The sequence below is a fragment of the Amphiura filiformis genome, chromosome 17 (genome assembly GCF_039555335.1).
Source record: "Amphiura filiformis chromosome 17, Afil_fr2py, whole genome shotgun sequence".
Taxonomy (NCBI): Eukaryota; Metazoa; Echinodermata; class Ophiuroidea; order Amphilepidida; family Amphiuridae; genus Amphiura; species Amphiura filiformis.
In genome coordinates this window covers 26,260,519-26,281,783 of record NC_092644.1, presented here as the reverse complement: position 1 = coordinate 26,281,783, position 21,265 = coordinate 26,260,519, and the positions used below count along the sequence as shown (strand labels likewise).

The 21,265-nt window shown below is 36.8% G+C and overlaps 1 protein-coding gene across 2 annotated transcripts in view; it reads left to right on the top strand.

The window, feature by feature from the left end:
• The window catches only part of LOC140137536 (nose resistant to fluoxetine protein 6-like), a 54,475-nt gene that overhangs the window by 7,201 nt on the left and 26,009 nt on the right, over nt 1–21,265 (top strand). For both annotated transcript variants that reach the window (XR_011856860.1, XM_072159249.1), the window contains exon 4: nt 1,407–1,593. Coding sequence is in view for 1 of the 2 variants with exons in the window: in XM_072159249.1 (XP_072015350.1) it covers nt 1,407–1,593 (187 nt within the window). In the remaining variant the exon portion in view is untranslated. The remainder of the gene's footprint in view (nt 1–1,406; nt 1,594–21,265) is intronic.

The following is a 21,265-nucleotide window of genomic DNA, read 5'->3' as shown; positions in this document are numbered from 1 at the left end:
TTTAAAAACTTCAAAGAAAATTCACATTGTGTGGCAAATATGATTTTGAATGTCCAAACCAATATCCATTCAAAAGGAACACCCCTATTAGGATTATGCTCTCTATGATTAGGGTTTGGACTTCTAGTCTAATATCCAGCTGTTGTTCCCATGTACCCAGATGATGTATTTTTTAAAAACCTCTTTGTAATCCTCAAAGTCCCTAGCACACAAATTTTGTTGTTCCCAAAACAAAATGTTGTCCCATGGGTGAGGGAAAGGTCATTGCATTTAACATGCGGTCAAATTTCAAACTTCATCAAATTGTGTCGAAAACATTACTAATGTAATCCTCTGGTCATAAGAATTCAGAAAATGTAAAGGTTTACCTATCTAGGATGTACCGTTCTTGATTTATTACCAAAAAGTTAAAGGTCAAGCATTGACTTCTAAAGCGTCAAAATTTTATACTTGCTCCGATCTTGATGCAAATGGTGTCAAAATCTTTGTTTTTTGATAAATGATCTTAAACAATGCTAGTAAAGCAATATATAGGATACTTCAAACCCAGATTTCGCATCAAAATAGGTCAATGATCATAAAAACCCATTGAACATAGGAATGGACTTTTAAAACCTACATCTTGGTCAAAAGTTGTGCGTGAGTAGGTCGTTTTCAACAGATTTACCACATTCGCCTTGTTATAAACATTGAATTACGTCATCTGTTGACGTAATGAAAAAAGGTTTTTAGCAGGAAGAATTAGCTTTCGTTCGATATTAAAACTTTTCTGATTCGATGAAGGAAAATATCGGTGTTTTGACAAAACCAATCACAGATGCTGTATTTGCCACTAGTCACCAGCTAGAAACTCATATAGCTCTTATGATGCTATGCACTCAACCGTGTAGTGTAAACACAGACTGTGTAGAGACAATGCATTGCTGGACTCTCTGTGCTTGGACAGGTTGTGCATGAAATTATTGATTGGCTCCAAACAAAGGATTTGAACCGGTGTCCTTCACCGTAATCATGACGCAGTGCAGTCCATTCAATCAAATGTTGTCATCAACCTATTTGATCGTAGTGAATTTGTTATGTGTGTGAGACGAACTGTCGCGCCAGATTGCAACCATGCTTTTGTTGAATCCGGGATGTGAGAGTGCATTTGAGTAGTCCGCCATATTTACTGTATAATACGTCATATGCACAACCTCTATAGAGCTGGATACTGTGCATATATGCATTAATAAGAGTATCGGTTTGTAGCCAAACCTTTCGATATTATTGGTTAATTACGCAATATACTCACCTGAGTGACCAATGACGGCCTTTAAATATATAGGCTCAATCCTGTTCAGTCCTACACCCAATCTTATCATGCTGCTGACTAATATTAACCAATTGTTTTCATCTTGTAAATTCAGTTGGGTGCTCTGCTAGGATGGTGTTGTGCTATAGCAACAGGCCTTGGAACAGTATATGGTCTGTACAGAACACCTCAGGGGCATTCCCAAACCAAACCTGAAGCAGTATTTTACCAAACTGTGTTTAGAACATTATGGGCCTCGGCTGTGGGATGGGTTGCGTTCGCTTGTGCAATTGGAAAAGGAGGTAGGTAAACCAGATGAAGGAACATGAGCCTGAATAAGGCAGGAATATGAAAGTGACCTGTGCATGTGCTTACCGCAGTACGACTTTTGGTTCCGGAGGGTTCGGGCAGGGTTATGCCGCTGAGAATTTGAAAGTATTTCACATCATTACCTCCGTTCATCCGTTGATCATACTAGGCTCCATATTCCCAAAACCCATCGTTCAATAGGTGACAGGGCATTTTCAGTTATTGGACCCCGGCTATGGAACATGCTTCCTCTCTCCATCAGAGAAGCTGTTTCCCTCATTGTTTTCAAGAAACATTTAAAAACACATCTTTTTATGTAAATGTAATTTGTAATTATTTCCTTATGTGTTTTTTGTTTGTTTTTATTCCAGCCTTGGCTGTAGTTTGTAAAGGCGCTTTGACCTTTAATTAGATAATATGCGCGGTATAAATTGTATATGTATGTATGTATGTATGTAAGTGGACCCATTAATGAGCTGTAGCTCAATCAGGAGGGTGAAAGTGCATAGGAACAATGCAGGGAACTACGTCACGCTATTGTTCGACTAAGGCTACATCATTTTTAACGCATGCGTGTTCGTCAATACAGCTTTAGTCTCCTCCACCTTCGCAATACGGTACGTGGAGTGTCTCGGCGGAGGAGGATACTAGCTGGTCAGACAATTTAATTCTATCAAGCATATATAATACCTGAACAATCACCGTCATTTGATCGATTTACTACAGAATATATTGTATACTCAAAATATAATTTTAAAATTGTAAACTTGTTAACTTATATATTTGTGTACTAAAGTATAAGGACACGTGAATAAAATCATGTAGAAGACAAAATGGCCGCTAATCCGCCTATTGCCTAGACCTAGGCTACATCTTCCGGTTTGGTTATGTAACCTAGGATGCTTATCCCTTCGTATCGATCCCTGGCTCAATCAGAATGAAACGGAATTTTTCATCATTAGCTATCATTGCTACCAGTAGAGCTCTCAATAAGCCTCCCGTCATTGAGCTGATCTTGGGCAACCACTCTATCAAACCATCTGCCAATGTTAAGAACTTAGGTGTTGTTTTTGATGGAGCTCTAAATATTAGCAATCTTTGTAAAACTCTCATATCAGTAACCTAAAGCGCATACGGCGTTTTCTTGGCCAGGATGCGTGTCATCGTGCTTTCAGAGCACTTGTCTTGTCTCGCATAGATTAATGAAATCTCTCATGTATGGTGGCCGCGAAATGGACCTATAACGTCTCTAAAATAAGGCTGCCAGGCTGATATTTGTATGTGGACGACAGTGGCGCAGATTTCTTTTTGACATTGGGGGGATGGAGTTGGAAATTTTTCTTGAAGTATAGTTTTGGCGACAGAATAAGTTTATGGTACAAATACCCGCGAACGACGCAAAAAGTTTTTCCATATTGAAGCTAAAGTGGTGAAATATGGGTCTTAAGTAGTCCTTCATTTTCCTTCCATTTAGTACGATAGTCCAAGCCGTCAGGCGTGGGTCCTTCGACATTCGACATATCCTTCCCGGAAAGTCGGGGGAAATCTCAAACTGATTAACCACGCCTACTGACAGCTACTAATAGTATTCAGCCAATCCGATTGACTGAATATCATCAATAGCTGTCAGTAGGTGTGGCTTGCCTACCTGCTACCAGAATACAAGCTTCTAGATTGGGATTGACAACAGTATTGCGTAACAAAATTGATTATTAATCCTCTTCAGTTGCATGAGTGTTAATGCTATTATAATACCCGGTTTTCTTCTTACCCTCAGTTCACTGATCTGTAGGTTGCACAAAATCAGTTCCTTTTATCATCACTACATTTAATTTTGTCCTGGTTAACCAGGAGGGTGAAAGTGCATAGGAACAATGCCGGAAACTACATCACGCTATTGTTCGACCTAGGCTACATCATTTTTAACGCATGCGTGTTCGTCAATACAGCTTTAGACTCCTCCACCTTCGCAACACGGTACGTGGAGTGACTGGAATCACACTGACGGCGGAGGCTAGGAGAATACTAGCTGGTCAAACAGTTTAATTCTATCAAGCATATAATACCTGAACAATCATCGTCATTTGATCTATTTGCTACAGAATATATTGTATACTCAAAATATAATTTTAAAATAGTAAACCTGTTAACTTATATATTTGTGTACTAAAATATAAGGACACGTGAATAAAATCATGTCGAAGACAAAATGGCCGCTAATCTGCCTATTGTGAGACCTAGGATACATATTTCGAAAGAGGGCAGCAGACTAGGATGCCTATCCCTTTGTCTATTATTCCTGGGTTAACCTCCATTCGTTACTATGTTTGTATAGAGGTTGTAAAATTATTGATTGGCTTCAAACAAAGAACCAGTGTCCTTCACCCACATCCGTCTTTTTCGCATTCGACCTGTGCTAGAAATCTTTCAGGTTTATAAATAGCGCCATGTGCGGTATACTTTGGTAACTTCTAGAGGGTTTCAATTCATACTTATAATTCGCTTATGACGACTGGGAGGAGATGAGATTTCAACCTGGGTTAAACCCTTCTGTTACCGTTGGGGAGTGCAATACGTGATTGATTAAAAATCAATAACTCGCAGCTTGCCGATTGATTGTAGATCACTATTCGCCAGGGAAGTGGTTACATAACTCCCTAGTAACTGGATCACGCACCTTTTGGAATTGATAGTACATACCATAGACTTTGTGTTGCGATCATTTCGATCGTGGTGCAGAACTCAAAAGCGTGATCCAGTTGACATAGTGATAATCGGATTACACGTAACACTTCTCTGGCGAATAAATCGGAGGAGCCTTTTGTAAGCTATTTGACCCCGATCTTATTGTTAGAATACAATAGCTACCTTCTAATTACGTTTCCATATCAGGCCAAAAGGATGTATGCTTTGTGTCAGATGTATGTACTGTACTTCTTTTGTCGTGGTACGAAATTCGAGACCTAAAGTCCCGAAGCTTTATTCTAAAAAGTACAGATAAAACGCATTCTTCTTTTGGATTTTTGAGACAAGAACTATTTTGTGTGCAAGATAACACGGATAGATTTTCTTTTGAGACTTGAAATTCCTTGTAAATCGTCAGTTTTCCCGAGGTTTCTTGTAAGTTTTGTTTCCATGAAAGTGGTCAAGAAAAAGTTCAAAAATATCACATTTTGGCCGGCAAATTTAAATTTTATTCAGGCTATCTTGCAGCTTCGACTTTAAAGTAAAGATATATATGGGACATTTCATATTTCCTTGAGGTGTTCTCTGAATGTTTATGTCAGAAAGATCATGGTTCAATACAAAATATTCACCAAAAATAGTAACTTGCCAACTTGATATAATTTATTTTAAAGACGGTCCCTGCATGCATGCATACATGGCAGGTATGGTACAATATAGGGACACACCATTTGATATCAAGGTGGGGGGGGCTGAGTCGTGACAATTTTTAGTAGGCCTACCTCGGTGAAGCAATTTTTAGCGCCTCGATGAAGCAAACAGTTTACATTTTGTAGCACCGAAATTTCGCGTAGCACGAAAAACGTTCTTCTTATGTTAAAATGAGTTCATATCAGGAGCGTAGTCAGCTTTCGTGATCAGAGGGGAAAAATAAAGGTTTTGGGGAAAATACAAAATAATCATCAATTTGAACCGGTATTATTAATACGATTTGTACATACACTGGGTTTTTTTTAGCGAGACTGTAGGGCCTACATATAAACTGTTAAGTTTTCGAGCCTCCAAAAACCGGGCCAAAATGTTTTTATTGAGACAATGCTCGCGCGCGCTCAAAAATTTGGTATTTTACATTCATTTTGGTGCATGATCGGGGTAATTTTGGTGGGAAACAGGCTGCTTACCCCTTTCTTTTCCTATGCCTTCCCGAATTCTTTCATTTTTTGTATGATGCGGGCACTCTTTTCAGGGAGCACTCTGCCCCCGCTGGTTAGCGACGGTACGCTTCTGGTTCAAATGGTGAGTTTTAGCATGTTTGTTCAAAGGAGATCCATGTCTTGTGATTATTTTCTTCAAAATATAGGTTCATGTGAGGATATCTCACCAAAACCATACTCTGATCCATCCACTGACCCCACATATGGCTCCCATCATCACGTGGCATAGATTTCTTTTTGACTTTGGGGTGGACTCTGGGGAAAATCTTTGAAGTGGAGTGAATCAAGTGTATTCACTCACAGAATAACCTTTCACAAACAAATGCGAACAAAATACTTGCCAGTTTGAAGCTAAAATAAAATTAATATACCTGATGAAAACTGGAGCATCCTTGCCACCAAATTATTTTTCAGGTCCGAGGTGGTGCAATATTTTTTTTTTGGGGGGGCTCTGAGGTGAAGCATTTTTTTTATCAGATGGCGTGACAATTTCTTTTCCAAAAACTACCAAGCCCCCCACCTTGATATCTAATGGTGCGTCCCTTATAGGTTTATACATATAGACGAATCTAAATTCACGCATTCCTACACCTGACTAGCAGCCTTTAGTTGGGTAGCCGTCGGCTACAATGCACTCAAAATGTGAAATGATTCGGCCTTGGCGGAAATTTTAAACTGCATTCCATCACCCGTTTTACACCTTTCATAATAATCGGATTAACTACACGCGGTATCTATGCTTTGATGTACTTCTCGTCCTTGCATCTTCTCTAGGTGTTAGGCGGCTTTTGTTTGCACAATTGGACGCTCAAACCACTAGGTTGGTGCTAGCGGCTACCCAAAGATGTCCGACCAAATCCTGACCATGACTTGGCTACTTGGATTCGTCTATACAATACAGTGTAGTATTTTGTTTATTCGACATCGAAGTGATTACATAACTTGGGTCACGGCCGGTCGTTGCATCAATCAAATAAGTTTAGTCAGACTGATTCGGGGGGGGGGGGCACTCCCACTTTGGAGGTGACGCGTAGGCCTACTAGTATGTAGGGCTGTTAAGACCCCCCTTTTCAGCGTCGCTGTCACCCACAGACCCTATATTTTTTACGAGCACATGCTCTGTCACCCGAAGACACCCTATTGTTCCATTCGATCTGTCACCAAAGAGTGCCGCACCAGGATGAGGTGCAGGGGGGGTGATGTGATGCAATACTTATCCCAGGGTGTTGAATTATAGGGGAAGCTTTTTGGCGGGACAAGGGGGCCAATATTGGCACAGGTATAGGTATTTGCACCGTTTCGATATTGCGAATGTGATGTAGAAACATGTCAGGATAGGCCTAAATTCAAATGGTAGGCCTATAAAGGGGAATATTTTTGGCATGTCAAAATATTTTGATGTATAGGCCTAGCCATGATAATCTTTACCTATTAAAACCAAAAAAGAAACTGTCTTTGGGTCACTATGTTTGAAAAAAATCGTTTTGATTAACAAAAGTTGTAGCTTCGGAAATACTAAAAAAATGCCATTTTGCCGAATTTAATAAAAGTAAATGAGATATTTCAATTTTTCTCTTGAAAACATTAGTCAAGTTACATAAAGTAGTGCAAAATATGGGATTAGTGATAATCGGATTACACGTAACACTTCTCTGGCGAATAAATCGGAGGAGCCTTTTGTAAGCTATTTGACCCCGATCTTATTGTTAGAATACAATAGCTACCTTCTAATTACGTTTCCATATCAGGCCAAAAGGATGTATGCTTTGTGTCAGATGTATGTACTGTACTTCTTTTGTCGTGGTACGAAATTCGAGACCTAAAGTCCCGAAGCTTTATTCTAAAAAGTACAGATAAAACGCATTCTTCTTTTGGATTTTTGAGACAAGAACTATTTTGTGTGCAAGATAACACGGATAGATTTTCTTTTGAGACTTGAAATTCCTTGTAAATCGTCAGTTTTCCCGAGGTTTCTTGTAAGTTTTTGTTTCCATGAAAGTGGTCAAGAAAAAGTTCAAAAATATCACATTTTTGGCCGGCAAATTTAAATTTTATTCAGGCTATCTTGCAGCTTCGACTTTAAAGTAAAGATATATATGGGACATTTCATATTTCCTTGAGGTGTTCTCTGAATGTTTATGTCAGAAAGATCATGGTTCAATACAAAATATTCACCAAAAATAGTAACTTGCCAACTTGATATAATTTATTTTAAAGACGGTCCCTGCATGCATGCATACATGGCAGGTATGGTACAATATAGGGACACACCATTTGATATCAAGGTGGGGGGGCTGAGTCGTGACAATTTTTAGTAGGCCTACCTCGGTGAAGCAATTTTTAGCGCCTCGATGAAGCAAACAGTTTACATTTTGTAGCACCGAAATTTCGCGTAGCACGAAAAACGTTCTTCTTATGTTAAAATGAGTTCATATCAGGAGCGTAGTCAGCTTTTCGTGATCAGAGGGAAAATAAAGGTTTTGGGGAAAATACAAAAATAATCATCAATTTGAACCGGTATTATTAATACGATTTGTACATACACTGGGTTTTTTAGTAAGACTGTAGGGCCTACATATAAACTGTTAAGTTTTCGAGCCTCCAAAACCAGGCCAAAATGTTTTATTGAGACAATGCTCGCGCGCGCTCAAAAATTTGGTATTTTACATTCATTTTGGTGCATGATCGGGGTAATTTTGGTGGGAAACAGGCTCCTTACCCCTTTCTTTTCCTATGCCTTCCCGATTTCTTTCATTTTTTGTATGATGCGGGCACTCTTTTCAGGGAGCACTCTGCCCCCACTGGTTAGTACCGGTACGCTTCTGGTTCAAATGGTGAGTTTTAGCATGTTTTTTTTCATGAATGTTTTCAAAGGAGATCCATGTCTTGTGATTATTTTCTTCAAAATATAGGTTCATGTGAGGATATCTCACCAAAACCATACTCTGATCCATCCACTGACCCCACATATGGCTCCCATCATCACGTGGCATAGATTTCTTTTTGACTTTGGGGTGGACTCTGGGGAAAATCTTTGAAGTGGAGTGAATCAAGTGTATTCACTCACAGAATAACCTTTCACAAACAAATGCGAACAAAATACTTGCCAGTTTGAAGCTAAAATAAAATTAATATACCTGATGAAAACTGGAGCATCCTTGCCACCAAATTTTTTTTTCAGGTCCGAGGTGGTGCAATATTTTTTTTTTTTTGGGGGGCTCTGAGGTGAAGCATTTTTTTATCAGATGGCGTGACAATTTCTTTTCCAAAAACTACCAAGCCCCCCACCTTGATATCTAATGGTGCGTCCCTTATAGGTTTATACATATACAATACAGTGTAGTATTTTGTTTATTCGACATCGAAGTGATTACATAACTTGGGTCACGGCCGGTCGTTGCATCAATCAAAGAAGTTTAGTCAGACTGATTCGGGGGGGGGGGGGACACTCCCACTTTGGAGGTTACGCGTAGGCCTACTAGTATGTAGGGCTGTTAAGACCCCCCTTTTCAGCGTCGCTGTCACCCACAGACCCTATATTTTTTACGAGCACATGCTCTGTCACCCGAAGACACCCTATTGTTCCATTCGATCTGTCACCAAAGAGTGCCGCACCAGGATGAGGTGCAGGGGAGGGGGTGATGTGATGCAATACTTATCCCAGGGTGTTGAATTATAGGGGGAAGCTTTTTTTGGCGGGACAAGGGGGGGGGCAATATTGGCACAGGTATAGGTATTTGCACCGTTTCGATATTGCGAATGTGATGTAGAAACATGTCAGGATAGGCCTAAATTCAAATGGTAGGCCTAAAGGGGAATATTTTTGGCATGTCAAAATATTTTGATGTATAGGCCTAGCCATGATAATCTTTACCTATTAAAACCAAACAGAAACTGTCTTTGGGTCACTATGTTTGAAAAAAAAATCGTTTTGATTAACAAAAGTTGTAGCTTCGGAAATACTAAAAAATGCCATTTTGCCGAATTTAATAAAAGTAAATGAGATATTTCAATTTTTCTCTTGAAAACATTAGTCAAGTTACATAAAGTAGTGCAAAATATGGGTTCGAATTTGATTGCAAAGATGGTTTCTAGAAAAGGGGTACATTTATTTTGTTGCAAAAGCCCTTACATCCACAAAAGGCACGATATAAACGAAATAATAACATAAATAGGAAGGCTTGAAAATTGTACCAAACCTATTCTTTTAGTTTCTATTTATCAACACTTTATTCAAAACCAAAATGAATCAAATCGAACTAGTAATAATTGAACAATTTTTGAAAAAGCTGTTTTCTCAAAAAGTCAAAAAGTAGATGTATAAAGGGCTTTTGCAACAAAACTCTTTATATATTAATATCATCTGTATTATTAATATTAGAAAGATTGACTATTTTGTTATTTTGTTGTTGATATATTATAAGTACTGAATTTACTAGTATTACTATCACCAAGTCAATAGTAGGCCTATATTGTTATAATTCAATGTTAATTAAAATGTCAGCAGTAGCCTAGGCACATCAACAATATTTGGTGGGTATGTTCCCCGGAATGTTTAGGTGGTGGTTCTTTGGGAGATGCGGGCGTACCAGTAAAAGGGGTCTTTTGGAGCTGCGAACAAGTAAAATATGGGGACTTTTGGAGCTGCGAACAGTCAAAATCAAGGGTCTTTCTTGGCTTTTTGCTTGAAAATCCCAGAAATATGAGGAATGAACAATTTTGGGGTCTTTTAGAGCTAAATATTTATTTATCAAAATCAAGGGTCTTTCGGAGTTCTATTTTGGTCAAATATAGGGGGTCTTTCGGAGCTGCGAAATCCAAAAGGGGGGTCTTTCCGGGGGGAGCATACCCGTATGGTCATTTGTGTTAAGTGCCCTCCCCCCCGTGAGTATAATGCATTTGCCACTTCCGAAATTTTTTTACTGATAAGCATAGGAACCACATAGTCAGAGGCAAGGTTCATTATTGATTGGAGATTCAGTAGGCTATAAAGAGACAAGTGCGGTAATAGCATTTCAAGTGTATGCGCTTAATTTCGTAATCAATAAGAGCTAATGAACAAAATCATTTCTGACAGAACTGCTAGCGCAGTAGTGTAAGCGCTCGACTGTGAAACCGGAGGTTGTGGGTTCGAACCCCGTCAGACTTTCTTTTTCTTTCGTGAAGAAGAAATAATAATTGAATCCGTCTTATAAAATTTAACATAGTATAGTAGAATCATGTAGGCCTATGTGTTATCAGATAAGATCTTCTGTAGATTACCATATCAAAAGAATTTCGAAGTTTTGTCAAGCAAGTTTCTAAGTGTGCCCCTAATCGTTGTTTGTATAGAATTGAGGTGATAGCTTTGTTTGATAATAACCAATGACAGAGCCGCTACGATTTTAAATTAAAAACAGGTCACCGCTTGAGGCGCTGCATTTAAGACGCAGCCTAAAAAGTTTATTACGGGACAAAATAGACGTGCACCGTAATCATGGTGCAGTACAGTCCATTCAAAAGTGCATTTGTTATGTGTGTGAGACGAACTGTCGCGGTAGATTGCAATCATGCTTTTGTTGAATGGGTTTGAGTAGTCCGCCATATTTGCAGTATGATAAATCATATGCACAAGCTTTATTTATTATGAAGTAGGCCGGCCTATTCGTGTAACATGTTTAAGAAAAATATAGAATTGGAGGACAAACGCTTCATAAAAACTTGGGGTTTAACTCATTTATTGTTTGAAAATATATTAATATTAAATGTTCTTTCTTTCTTTCTTTCTTTTTCAAATATATATAGGCCTATGAAGAATATTGTTTTTCAGCCAATAAAATAACTACAATTCATTCACAAATAGGCCTATTATAATATATGTAGGTCATCTACATATTAAGATATTAAGAATAAGGGGCATTATGTTGGCAAGGCTATAAAGATCGATGACGTCCTATAAACGAAACTAGTTTCGTTTAGGGGGGAGGGGGTAAAAATACTCGATTACGTTTGTACAAAAACATCGGTCTGAAGAATGTGTCATTATTATTATTATATCAAAATTTTCAACATTTCATTATTACGTTTCTGGCAGGGAGGGAGGGGGTCGGCCGAGAAACGAAACTAGTTACGTTTATAGGACGTCATCGATCTTTTGGTTTGTTCCTAAAACTACCTAGGGATGAAATTAAAACTCACCCGACGGTTGACCGTATAGAACAATCCACCAAAAAAACGTTGACAACGTAAAGAAAGCAGCAAGTTTAAAAAGCCCCCACCTCGGCTCACTTTTTGAAACTTGGGGTCCCATTTGTAAAAGATACGGATTTAAACTTTGTCATAATTATCAACTTGAAACACAAAGTGTTATGTATCTTTAATGTGCCGATGCGATATAAGTTGTTAGCATTCTGGAACGATCATAAAGGTTATTATGTTGTTCTTGGCCAATATCCTATATAATTATGTTTTGTTTTATAATATTAAGTTCATGATCAATTGAATGATCGATTGAATTAAACGAATAACAAATAGGCATGTTAATGACAATGATGCTATTTTAAAAACACCGATTTGCTGATTATATTCAAAATGGGACCAAGTTTCAAAAAGTGAGCCGAGGTGGGGCTTTTTAAACTTGCTGCTTTCTTTACGTTGTCAACGTTTTTTGGTGGATTTCCTTTCTTTTTATGAATGTAGCCAAGCAGCTCCAAGCTTGGAAAGTCATCGGGTTACGAAGTACTCCATAAAACGAATAAAACGAAAAATAGATGTTTGAAATTATATTATCCTTGATTTACGACAGTAAATAATTTAACAAAACTTTATCAGCCGTTTATTTTTAAAACTCGCTGGTCACAGCTACCGCGTGACTGCAATGTTAATAGGGATACATAATATGATCAATATACATTTTAATATACTTTAATTATTCAAAGGCAACTAAGAAAATGTAAATATGAACAACACATACCTAATGTTGACGATGCCAGCGAGACACAGAGTCAGACCGATTTACTGAGAAATACGCGTATAATTATGTAACAAGGCTTATACTACGGAAGCGTCCAAGTGCCAGGACTTAGTGAGATAATCATGTTTTAATGATTGTGGTTTTTGTAGTACTGTGGGGCAATCTAGTTGGATATCCAAATTTCGCGGTTGATAGTTCTTTGTAGCCCTGCGGGGCAATTTAGTTGGATTTCCCTATTAAGCGGCAGTTGTTGGCGGTCTTTCGCGGTTTGTGATTTTAATTTCCCTCATTCTTCATGCCTTACCCTCTATCTGGGGTGATAGTTTAAGCTTGTTGGATAACTATACTTCGCGGTGTGTGGTTCTTTGTAGCCCTGCGGGGCAATATAGTTGGATATCCAAATTTCGCGGTTGATAGTTATTTAGATTTAGATCTAGTTGGATTTCCCTATTAAGCGGCGGTTGTTGGCGATCTTTCGCGGTTTGGGGTTTTAATTTCCCTCATTCTTCGTGCCCTACCCTCTATCAATACAATACAATACAATACAAAGAGCATTTGCGCCATTTCCATAAGGCTCAGAGCGCTTACAAGATACCTTAAGGTTATTAATTATTTTAAACTGTTGTGATTTGGTAGTTCACGGCATCTTGCTTTTGTCAACGTTTTTTTGGTGGATTTCCTTTCTTTTTATGAATGTAGCCAAGCAGCTCCAAGCTTGGAAAGTCATCGGGTTACGAAGTACTCCATAAAACGAATAAAACGAATTTAGAACCATTTGAATAGATTGAATAAGTTAAGCTAAGTACACTGAGCAAAATAGTTTTTGTTTGAAGGAAATCGGACATACGGTTGTCAAGATATACATGTTTTTAGTTTCTTTGTATTCTATTGTTTTTGCCAATATATTGATGAAGTTAATGAGGAAATTGGCAAAATGTGCTCATGAATATTCATGTGTGCCAATATTATACCAATATCTTATGAATAAACATTCATACTAATTTTATTTCATATGATTTTGACATGAAACTTTGCCAATGTGTTTCTATGGCCTAAAAGATTAAAATGTGATTTTCCCGCCCATCTAATTTGCATATTCGCATAATTTATTAGCATTATACAAAAGGCTAATTAATTGTGCAAATATGCAAATTAGATGAGCGGGAAAATCACATGTTAAAGGTTTAGGTCATAGAGACACATTGGCAAAGTTTCAGGTCAAAATTTTAAAGGTAAAAGTAGTATGAAGGTTTATTCATAAATATTGGGAAAATATTGGCACAAATTAATATTAATGAGCACATTTTGCCAATTAACATCATTAACTACATCAATATATTGGCAAAAACAATAGAATACAAAGAATCTTTCAACAGCAATAAAACAAAAACCGTTTGTCCGATTTGGCTCAAATTTTAGAATTAAGATTAATTTGCATATCTCTCTGCAACAAGTCTATTTTAATCTCAATCAGAGCAACTTGATTTTGCCTTTCGTACCCCCTTAATACTACAAGATACCTTAATACTACAACTTAAAACTACATTTTGAAGGTGCATCTTAAAAACAATACAAATTACAATATCATTAAGAACATGTTATGGGAACAAATAAGTTTTAGGCGCTTTTTTGAATATATTTGTTGATGAAGATTGTCTAATATAGACAGGTAGCTTATTCCACTCTTTTGATGCAAAAACTGTAAAAGTTCTATCACCAGCTAAGACTCTAGTCATGGGATAGTCAAGACGAAGATAATCATCGCAAGATCGGAGTTGTCTCTTTGGAACATACAATGATAAGCAATTTGACAAATATGTTGGTCCTTGGTTGTGAAGACATTTATATTCAAGCAAAAGTAATTTGAAAATGATCCTTTGGCGTATTGGCAGCCAATGAAGTGTTTTCGGTCAACTTCAAATACAAGACGTGTGTAAGAGCCCAATACGTAACAAACTCCCAGTACGTATCAATTTGATACGTATTGGGCTCAACCTCTTCTACCTAGAACAAAAAGTGGCAAAAAATAATTCATCCCGCCCAATACGTAACAAAACTAAAATTTGATTAAAATTACTTTATTCATACTCCCTCCCTCTGTAGTGGTTTTTTTTGTTACGTATTGGGCTCTATACATTTTTTTGTTACGTATTGGGCTCCAGTTGTTTTTCAAGCAAATTATGGATATTATGTGCATGTGTTTTTATAGAAGTACTTTATATTGACCCAGTAACTCATTTTGAGTCTTTCTAGAACAAAATATTTGACAGTGTTTTACCTCTAGACTTGGAATTTATTTGTTACGTATTGGCCTCTGGTTATTTTAAAAGGACATTATCATGATTAAATGCATGTTTTTTGTTATAGAATTACTTTATATTGACTCAGTAAATCCTTTTGAGTCATTTTGAGTCTTTCTAGAAAAAAAATTTTGACAGTGTTTTTTCTCTAGACTTAGATTTTTTTGTTACGTATTGGGCTCTGGTTATTTTTAAAGCAAATTATGGGTTTTAGGTGCATGTTTTTGTTATAGAATTACATTATATTGACTCAGTAAATCCTTTTGAGTCATTTTGATTCTTTCTAGAAAAAAAATTTTGACAGTGTTTTTTCTCTAGACTTAGAATTTTTTTGTTACGTATTGGGCTCTGGTTATTTTTACAGCAAATTATGGGTTTTAGGTGCATGTTTTTGTTATAGAATTACTTTATATTGACTCAGTAAATCCTTTTGAGTCATTTTGAGTCTTTCTAGAAAAAAAAAAAAATTGACAGTGTTTTTCTCTAGACTTAGAATGTTTTGTTACGTATTGGGCTCTGGTTATTTTTAAAGCAAATTATGGGTTTTAGGTGCATGTTTTTGTTATAGAATTACTTTATATTGACTCAGTAAATCCTTTTGAGTCATTTTGAGTCTTTCTAGAAAATTATTTTTTACAGTGTTTTTTCTATAGACTTTTTTTTGTTTGCTATAAACTTACTTTATATTGACCCGGTAACTCATTTTGAGTCATTTTGAATAATTCTAGAACAAAGCTGATTATGGTTATTAGGTGCATGTTTTTGTTATAGAATTACTTTATATTGACTCAGTAACTCATTTTGAGTCATTTTGAGTCTTCTAGAAAAAAAATTGACAGTGTTTTTTCTTTAGACATAGAATTTTTCTTGTTACGTATTGGGCTCTGGTTATTTTTAAAGCAAAGTATGGTTATTTTTGCGTGTTTATGTTATAGAATTACTTTATATTGACCCAGTAACTCATTTTGAGTCATTTGTGACTCTTTCTTGAGTCATTTTGAGTATTTTTAGAACAAAATATTTGTCAGTGTTTTTCGGCTGGATTTTTTTTTGTTACGTATTGGGCTCTATACATTTTTTATGCGTTTTGGAGGTTAAACTGTCGGAAAAGCTCTTTTATCCGGATTTTTTCGCATATATGGACATGACTTGACCTCCAGTTAATATTTATCGAAGAAAGAAAAAAAATTCGAGTGGGTCTAATTTTTTGTTACGTATTGGGCTCTTTACATTTTTTATGCGTTTTGGAGGTTACACTGTCGGAAAAGCTCTTTTATCCGGATTTTTTTCGCATATATGGACATGACCTGACCTCCATTTAATATTTATCGAAGAAAGAAAAAAAATTCGAGTGGGTCTAATTTTTTGTTACGTATTGGGCTCCATACATTTTTTATGTGTTTTGGAGGTTACACTGTCGGAAAAGCCCTTTTATCCGGATTTTTTCGCGTATATGGAAATGACTTGACCTCCGGTTAATATTTATCGAAGAAAGAAAAACAATTCGAGTGGGTCTAATTTTTTGTTACGTATTGGGCTCTATACATTTTTATGTGTTTTTGAGGTTACACTGTCGGTAAAGCTCTTTTATCCGGATTTTTTCGCATATGGAAATGACTTGACCTCCAGTTAATATTTATCGAAGAAAGAAAACAATTCGAGTGGGTCTAATTTTTTGTTACGTATTGGGCTCCATACATTTTTTATGTGTTTTGGCGGTTACACTGTCGGAAAAGCTCTTTTATCCGGATTTTTCGCATATATGGAAATTACTTGACCTCCATTTAATATTTATCGAAGAAAGAAAAAAAATTCGAGTGGATCTAATTTTTTGTTACGTATTGGGCTCTATACATTCTTTATGCGTTTACACGGTCGGTAAAGCTCTTTTATCCGGATTTTTTCGCATATATGGACATGACCTGACCTCCAGTTAATATTTATCGAACAAAGAAAAAAAATTCGAGTGGGTCTAATTTTTTGTTACGTATTGGGCTCTTTACATTTTTTATGTGTTTTGGAGGTTACACTGTCGGAAAAGCTCTTTTATCCGGATTTTTTCTCATATATGGACAGGACCTGACATCCAGTTAATATTTATCGAAGAAAAAAAAAAATTCGAGTGGGTCTAATTTTTGTTACGTTATGCGTTTTGGAGGTTACACTGTCGGAAAAGCTCTTTTATCCGGATTTTTTCGCATATATGGAAATGACTTGACCTCCGGTTAATATTTATCGAAGAAAGAAAGAAATTCGAGTGGGTCTAATTTTTTGTTACGTACTGGGCTCCATACATTTATTATGTGTTTTGGAGGTTACACTGTCGGAAAAGCTCTTTTATCCGCATTTTTTCGCATATATGGAAATGACTTGACCTCCGGTTAATATTTATCGAAGAAAGAAAACAATTCGAGTGGGTCTAATTTTTTGTTACGTATTGGGCTCTATACATTTTATATGTGTTTTTGAGGTTACACTGTCGGAAAAGCTCTTTTATCCGGATTTTTTTCGCATATATGGACATGAGCTGACCTCCAGTTAATATTTATCGAAGAAAAAAACCTATTTGAGTGGGTCTAATTTTTTGTTACGTATTGGGCTCTATACATTCTTTATGCGTTACACGGTCGGTAAAGCTCTTTTATCCGGATTTTTCGCATATATGGACATGACCTGACCTCCAGTTAATATTTATCGAAGAAAGAAAAAAAATTCGAGTGGGTCTAATTTTTTGTTACGTATTGGGCTCTATACATTCTTTATGCGTTACACGGTCGGTAAAGCTCTTTTATCCGGATTTTTCGCATATATGGACATGACCTGACCTCCAGTTAATATTTATCGAAGAAAGAAAAAAAATTCGAGTGGGTCTAATTTTTTGTTACGTATTGGGCTCTATACATTCTTTATGCGTTACACGGTCGGTAAAGCTCTTTTATCCGGATTTTTCGCATATATGGACATGACCTGACCTCCAGTTAATATTTATCGAACAAAGAAAAAAATTCGAGTGGGTCTAATTTTTTGTTACGTATTGGGCTCTTTACATTTTTTATGTGTTTTGGAGGTTACACTGTCGGAAATGCTCTTTTATCCGGATTTTTTCGCATATATGGAAATGACTTGACCTCCAGTTAATATTTATCGAAGAAAGAAAAAAATTCGAGTGGGTCTAATTTTTTGTTACGTATTGGGCTCTGTATATTTTTTATGCGTTTTTGAGGTAACACTGTCGGAAAAACTCTTTTATCCGGATTTTGTCGCATATATGGACATGACCTGACCTCCAGTTAATATTTATCGAAGAAAGAAAGAAATTCGAGTGGGTCTAATTTTTTTGTTACGTTATGCGTTTTGGAGGTTACACTGTCGGAAAAGCTCTTTTATCCGGATCTTTTCTCATATATGGACATGACTTGACATCCGGTTAATATTTATCGAAGAAAGAAAAAAATTCGAGTGAGTCTAATTTTTTGTTACGTATTGGGCTCTATACATTTTTTATGCGTTTTGGAGGTTACACTGTCGGAAAAGCTCTTTTATCCGGATCTTTTCTCATATATGGACATGACTTGACATCCGGTTAATATTTATCGAAGAAAGAAAAAAATTCGAGTGGGTCTAATTTTTTGTTACGTATTGGGCTCTATACATTTTTGTATGCGTTTTGGAGGTTACACTGTCGGAAAAACTCTTTTATCCGGATTTTTTCGCATATATGGAAATGACTTGACCTCCGGTTAATATTTATCGAAGAAAGAAAACAATTCGAGTGGGTCTAATTTTTTGTTACGTATTGGGCTCTATACATTTTTATGTGTTTTTGAGGTTACACTGTCGGTAAAGCTCTTTTATCCGGATTTTTTCGCATATATGGACATGAGCTGACCTCCAGTTAATATTTATCGAAGAAAAAAAAAATTCGAGTGGGTCTAATTTTTGTTACGTATTGGGCTCTATACATTCTTTATGCGTTACACGGTCGGTAAAGCTCTTTTATCCGGATTTTTCGCATATATGGACATGACCTGACCTCCAGTTAATATTTATCGAAGAAAGAAAAAAAAAAAATTCGAGTGGGTCTAATTTTTTGTTACGTATTGGGCTCTATACATTCTTTATGCGTTACACGGTCGGTAAAGCTCTTTTATCCGGATTTTTCGCATATATGGACATGACCTGACCTCCAGTTAATATTTATCGAAGAAAGAAAAAATTCGAGTGGGTCTAATTTTTTGTTACGTATTGGGCTCTATACATTCTTTATGCGTTACACGGTCGGTAAAGCTCTTTTATCCGGATTTTTCGCATATATGGACATGACCTGACCTCCAGTTAATATTTATCGAACAAAGAAAAAAAATTCGAGTGGGTCTAATTTTTTTTTTACGTATTGGGCTTTTTACGGTTGTATGCGTTTTGGTGGTTACACTGTCGGAAATGCTCTTTTATCCGGATTTTTCGCATATATGGACATGACCTGACCTCCAGTTAATATTTATCGAACAAAGAAAAAAATTCGAGTGGGGCTAATTTTTTGTTACGTATTGGGCTCTGTATATTTTTTATGCGTTTTTGAGGTAACACTGTCGGAAAAACTCTTTTATCCGGATTTTGTCGCATATATGGACATGACCTGACCTCCAGTTAATATTTATCGAAGAAAGAAAGAAATTCGAGTGGGTCTAATTTTTGTTACGTTATGCGTTTTGGAGGTTACACTGTCGGAAAAGCTCTTTTATCCGGATCTTTTCTCATATATGGACATGACTTGACATCCGGTTAATATTTATCGAAGAAAGAAAAAAATTCGAGTGAGTCTAATTTTTTGTTACGTATTGGGCTCTATACATTTTTGTATGCGTTTTGGAGGTTACACTGTCGGAAAAACTCTTTTATCCGGATTTTTTCGCATATATGGACATGACATGACCTCCAGTTAATATTTATCGAAGAAAGATCAAAATTCGAGTGGGTCTATTTTTTTGTTACGTATTGGGCTCTTTACATTTTTATGCGTTTTGGAGGTTACACTGTCGGAAAAGCTCTTTTATCCGGATTTTTTTCGCATATATGGACATGAGCTGACCTCCAGTTAATATTTATAGAAGAAAGAAAAAAAATCGAGTGGGGTCTAACTTTTGGTTACGTTATGCGTTTTGGAGGTTACCCTGTCGGAAAAGTTCTTTTATCCGGATTTTTTTCGCAAGGAGTTACTTGATTTGATCTCTAATTAATATTTATTTATTGAAGAAACAGGAAGTACCGACTATTTCTTTTAAAGGCGCATATTGGAATGTCATCTTTCCCTGGGTAAGATCTGACATTTAACTTTCCCCTAGGCCCTAGGAGTACAAGTTCACAGATTTTGTTATGTTATGCGTTTGGAGGTTTGCCTGTCAAAAAATGGGGTTTATAGGATTTTTTGGCTTCATGGTTCGACTTCATTTGATATCCCATTAATATTAATCATAGACAAAACTTATTCCATTTGTAGGTGTTAATGTAAAAAAATGGTTTTATTCTGATATTTTTTAGCGGCGAAGCCAGCTGAAGCAATACCCGTGTAACAAATCGCTTGTTAAAACCATAGTGCAGTTATGTCCACGACAAATTCACCGTGACCTTTCCAACCATAAACCCGCTTAGTGAAGATTAAACCGAGATATGCAGTACTACACCATTATAGTAATCGATTGTCCAATGCAAATTTATTACCACGTGATAATATAAATCCAAGACCGCTACGGTCGACTAATCCAATCGATAATGACGATATTGACATGTACGGGCGGAGCTCCACTGACCGAGTTTTGGGGTATTTTGCAAAATGGTTTGCTGTCATTTACTCATCAAGGTGGTCCCCCGTTATTATAAGGACTATGCTAATGATTTAAAGATGACATGTAGAGAATAAACCATACTTGATTGACAGAAAGTACTAAGTTTGTACGTATTACGGTTTCGTGACACCCCTCTTCCAAATGCGACCAAGCCAGGGCGGTCCGGTGAAGCAAAATGTGCATTGGAATAACATGGGAGTTTGGATATAGATGGTAGGATTTCTTTCTCATACAAATGTATGGTCCCTCGTTATTGAAGCATGTACCGGGTCGAAAATTCAGACATTTTTAAAAGAATAAGTAATTGAAACATAGAGCAAGTACTAAATCATAGCTTTTACACTTTTTGATATATGACGCTAACTAGTTCATCTCCTATATCTACAACACAGCGCTACCAGTAGGGGTCAATTGCCTATTGTGATTGCCCCTGTGTTGTGTACATACATGTAGGCAACAATAACTGCATGATGCACCGAACAAACTTTGAGATGAGTGTTGTGTGAGATGTGTTCAGTCCCACACAGAGTGTCCTGGGCTGTCCCACAATCTTGGTTCAGTTCCGTCTTTGGATAATGGAATGATACATAATTACATACGACCTATGAACAAAAAGTTCTGTAACCCCATTAACCCGCCCCAGTTTCAAATTCCGCTTCTAAAATAGGCCT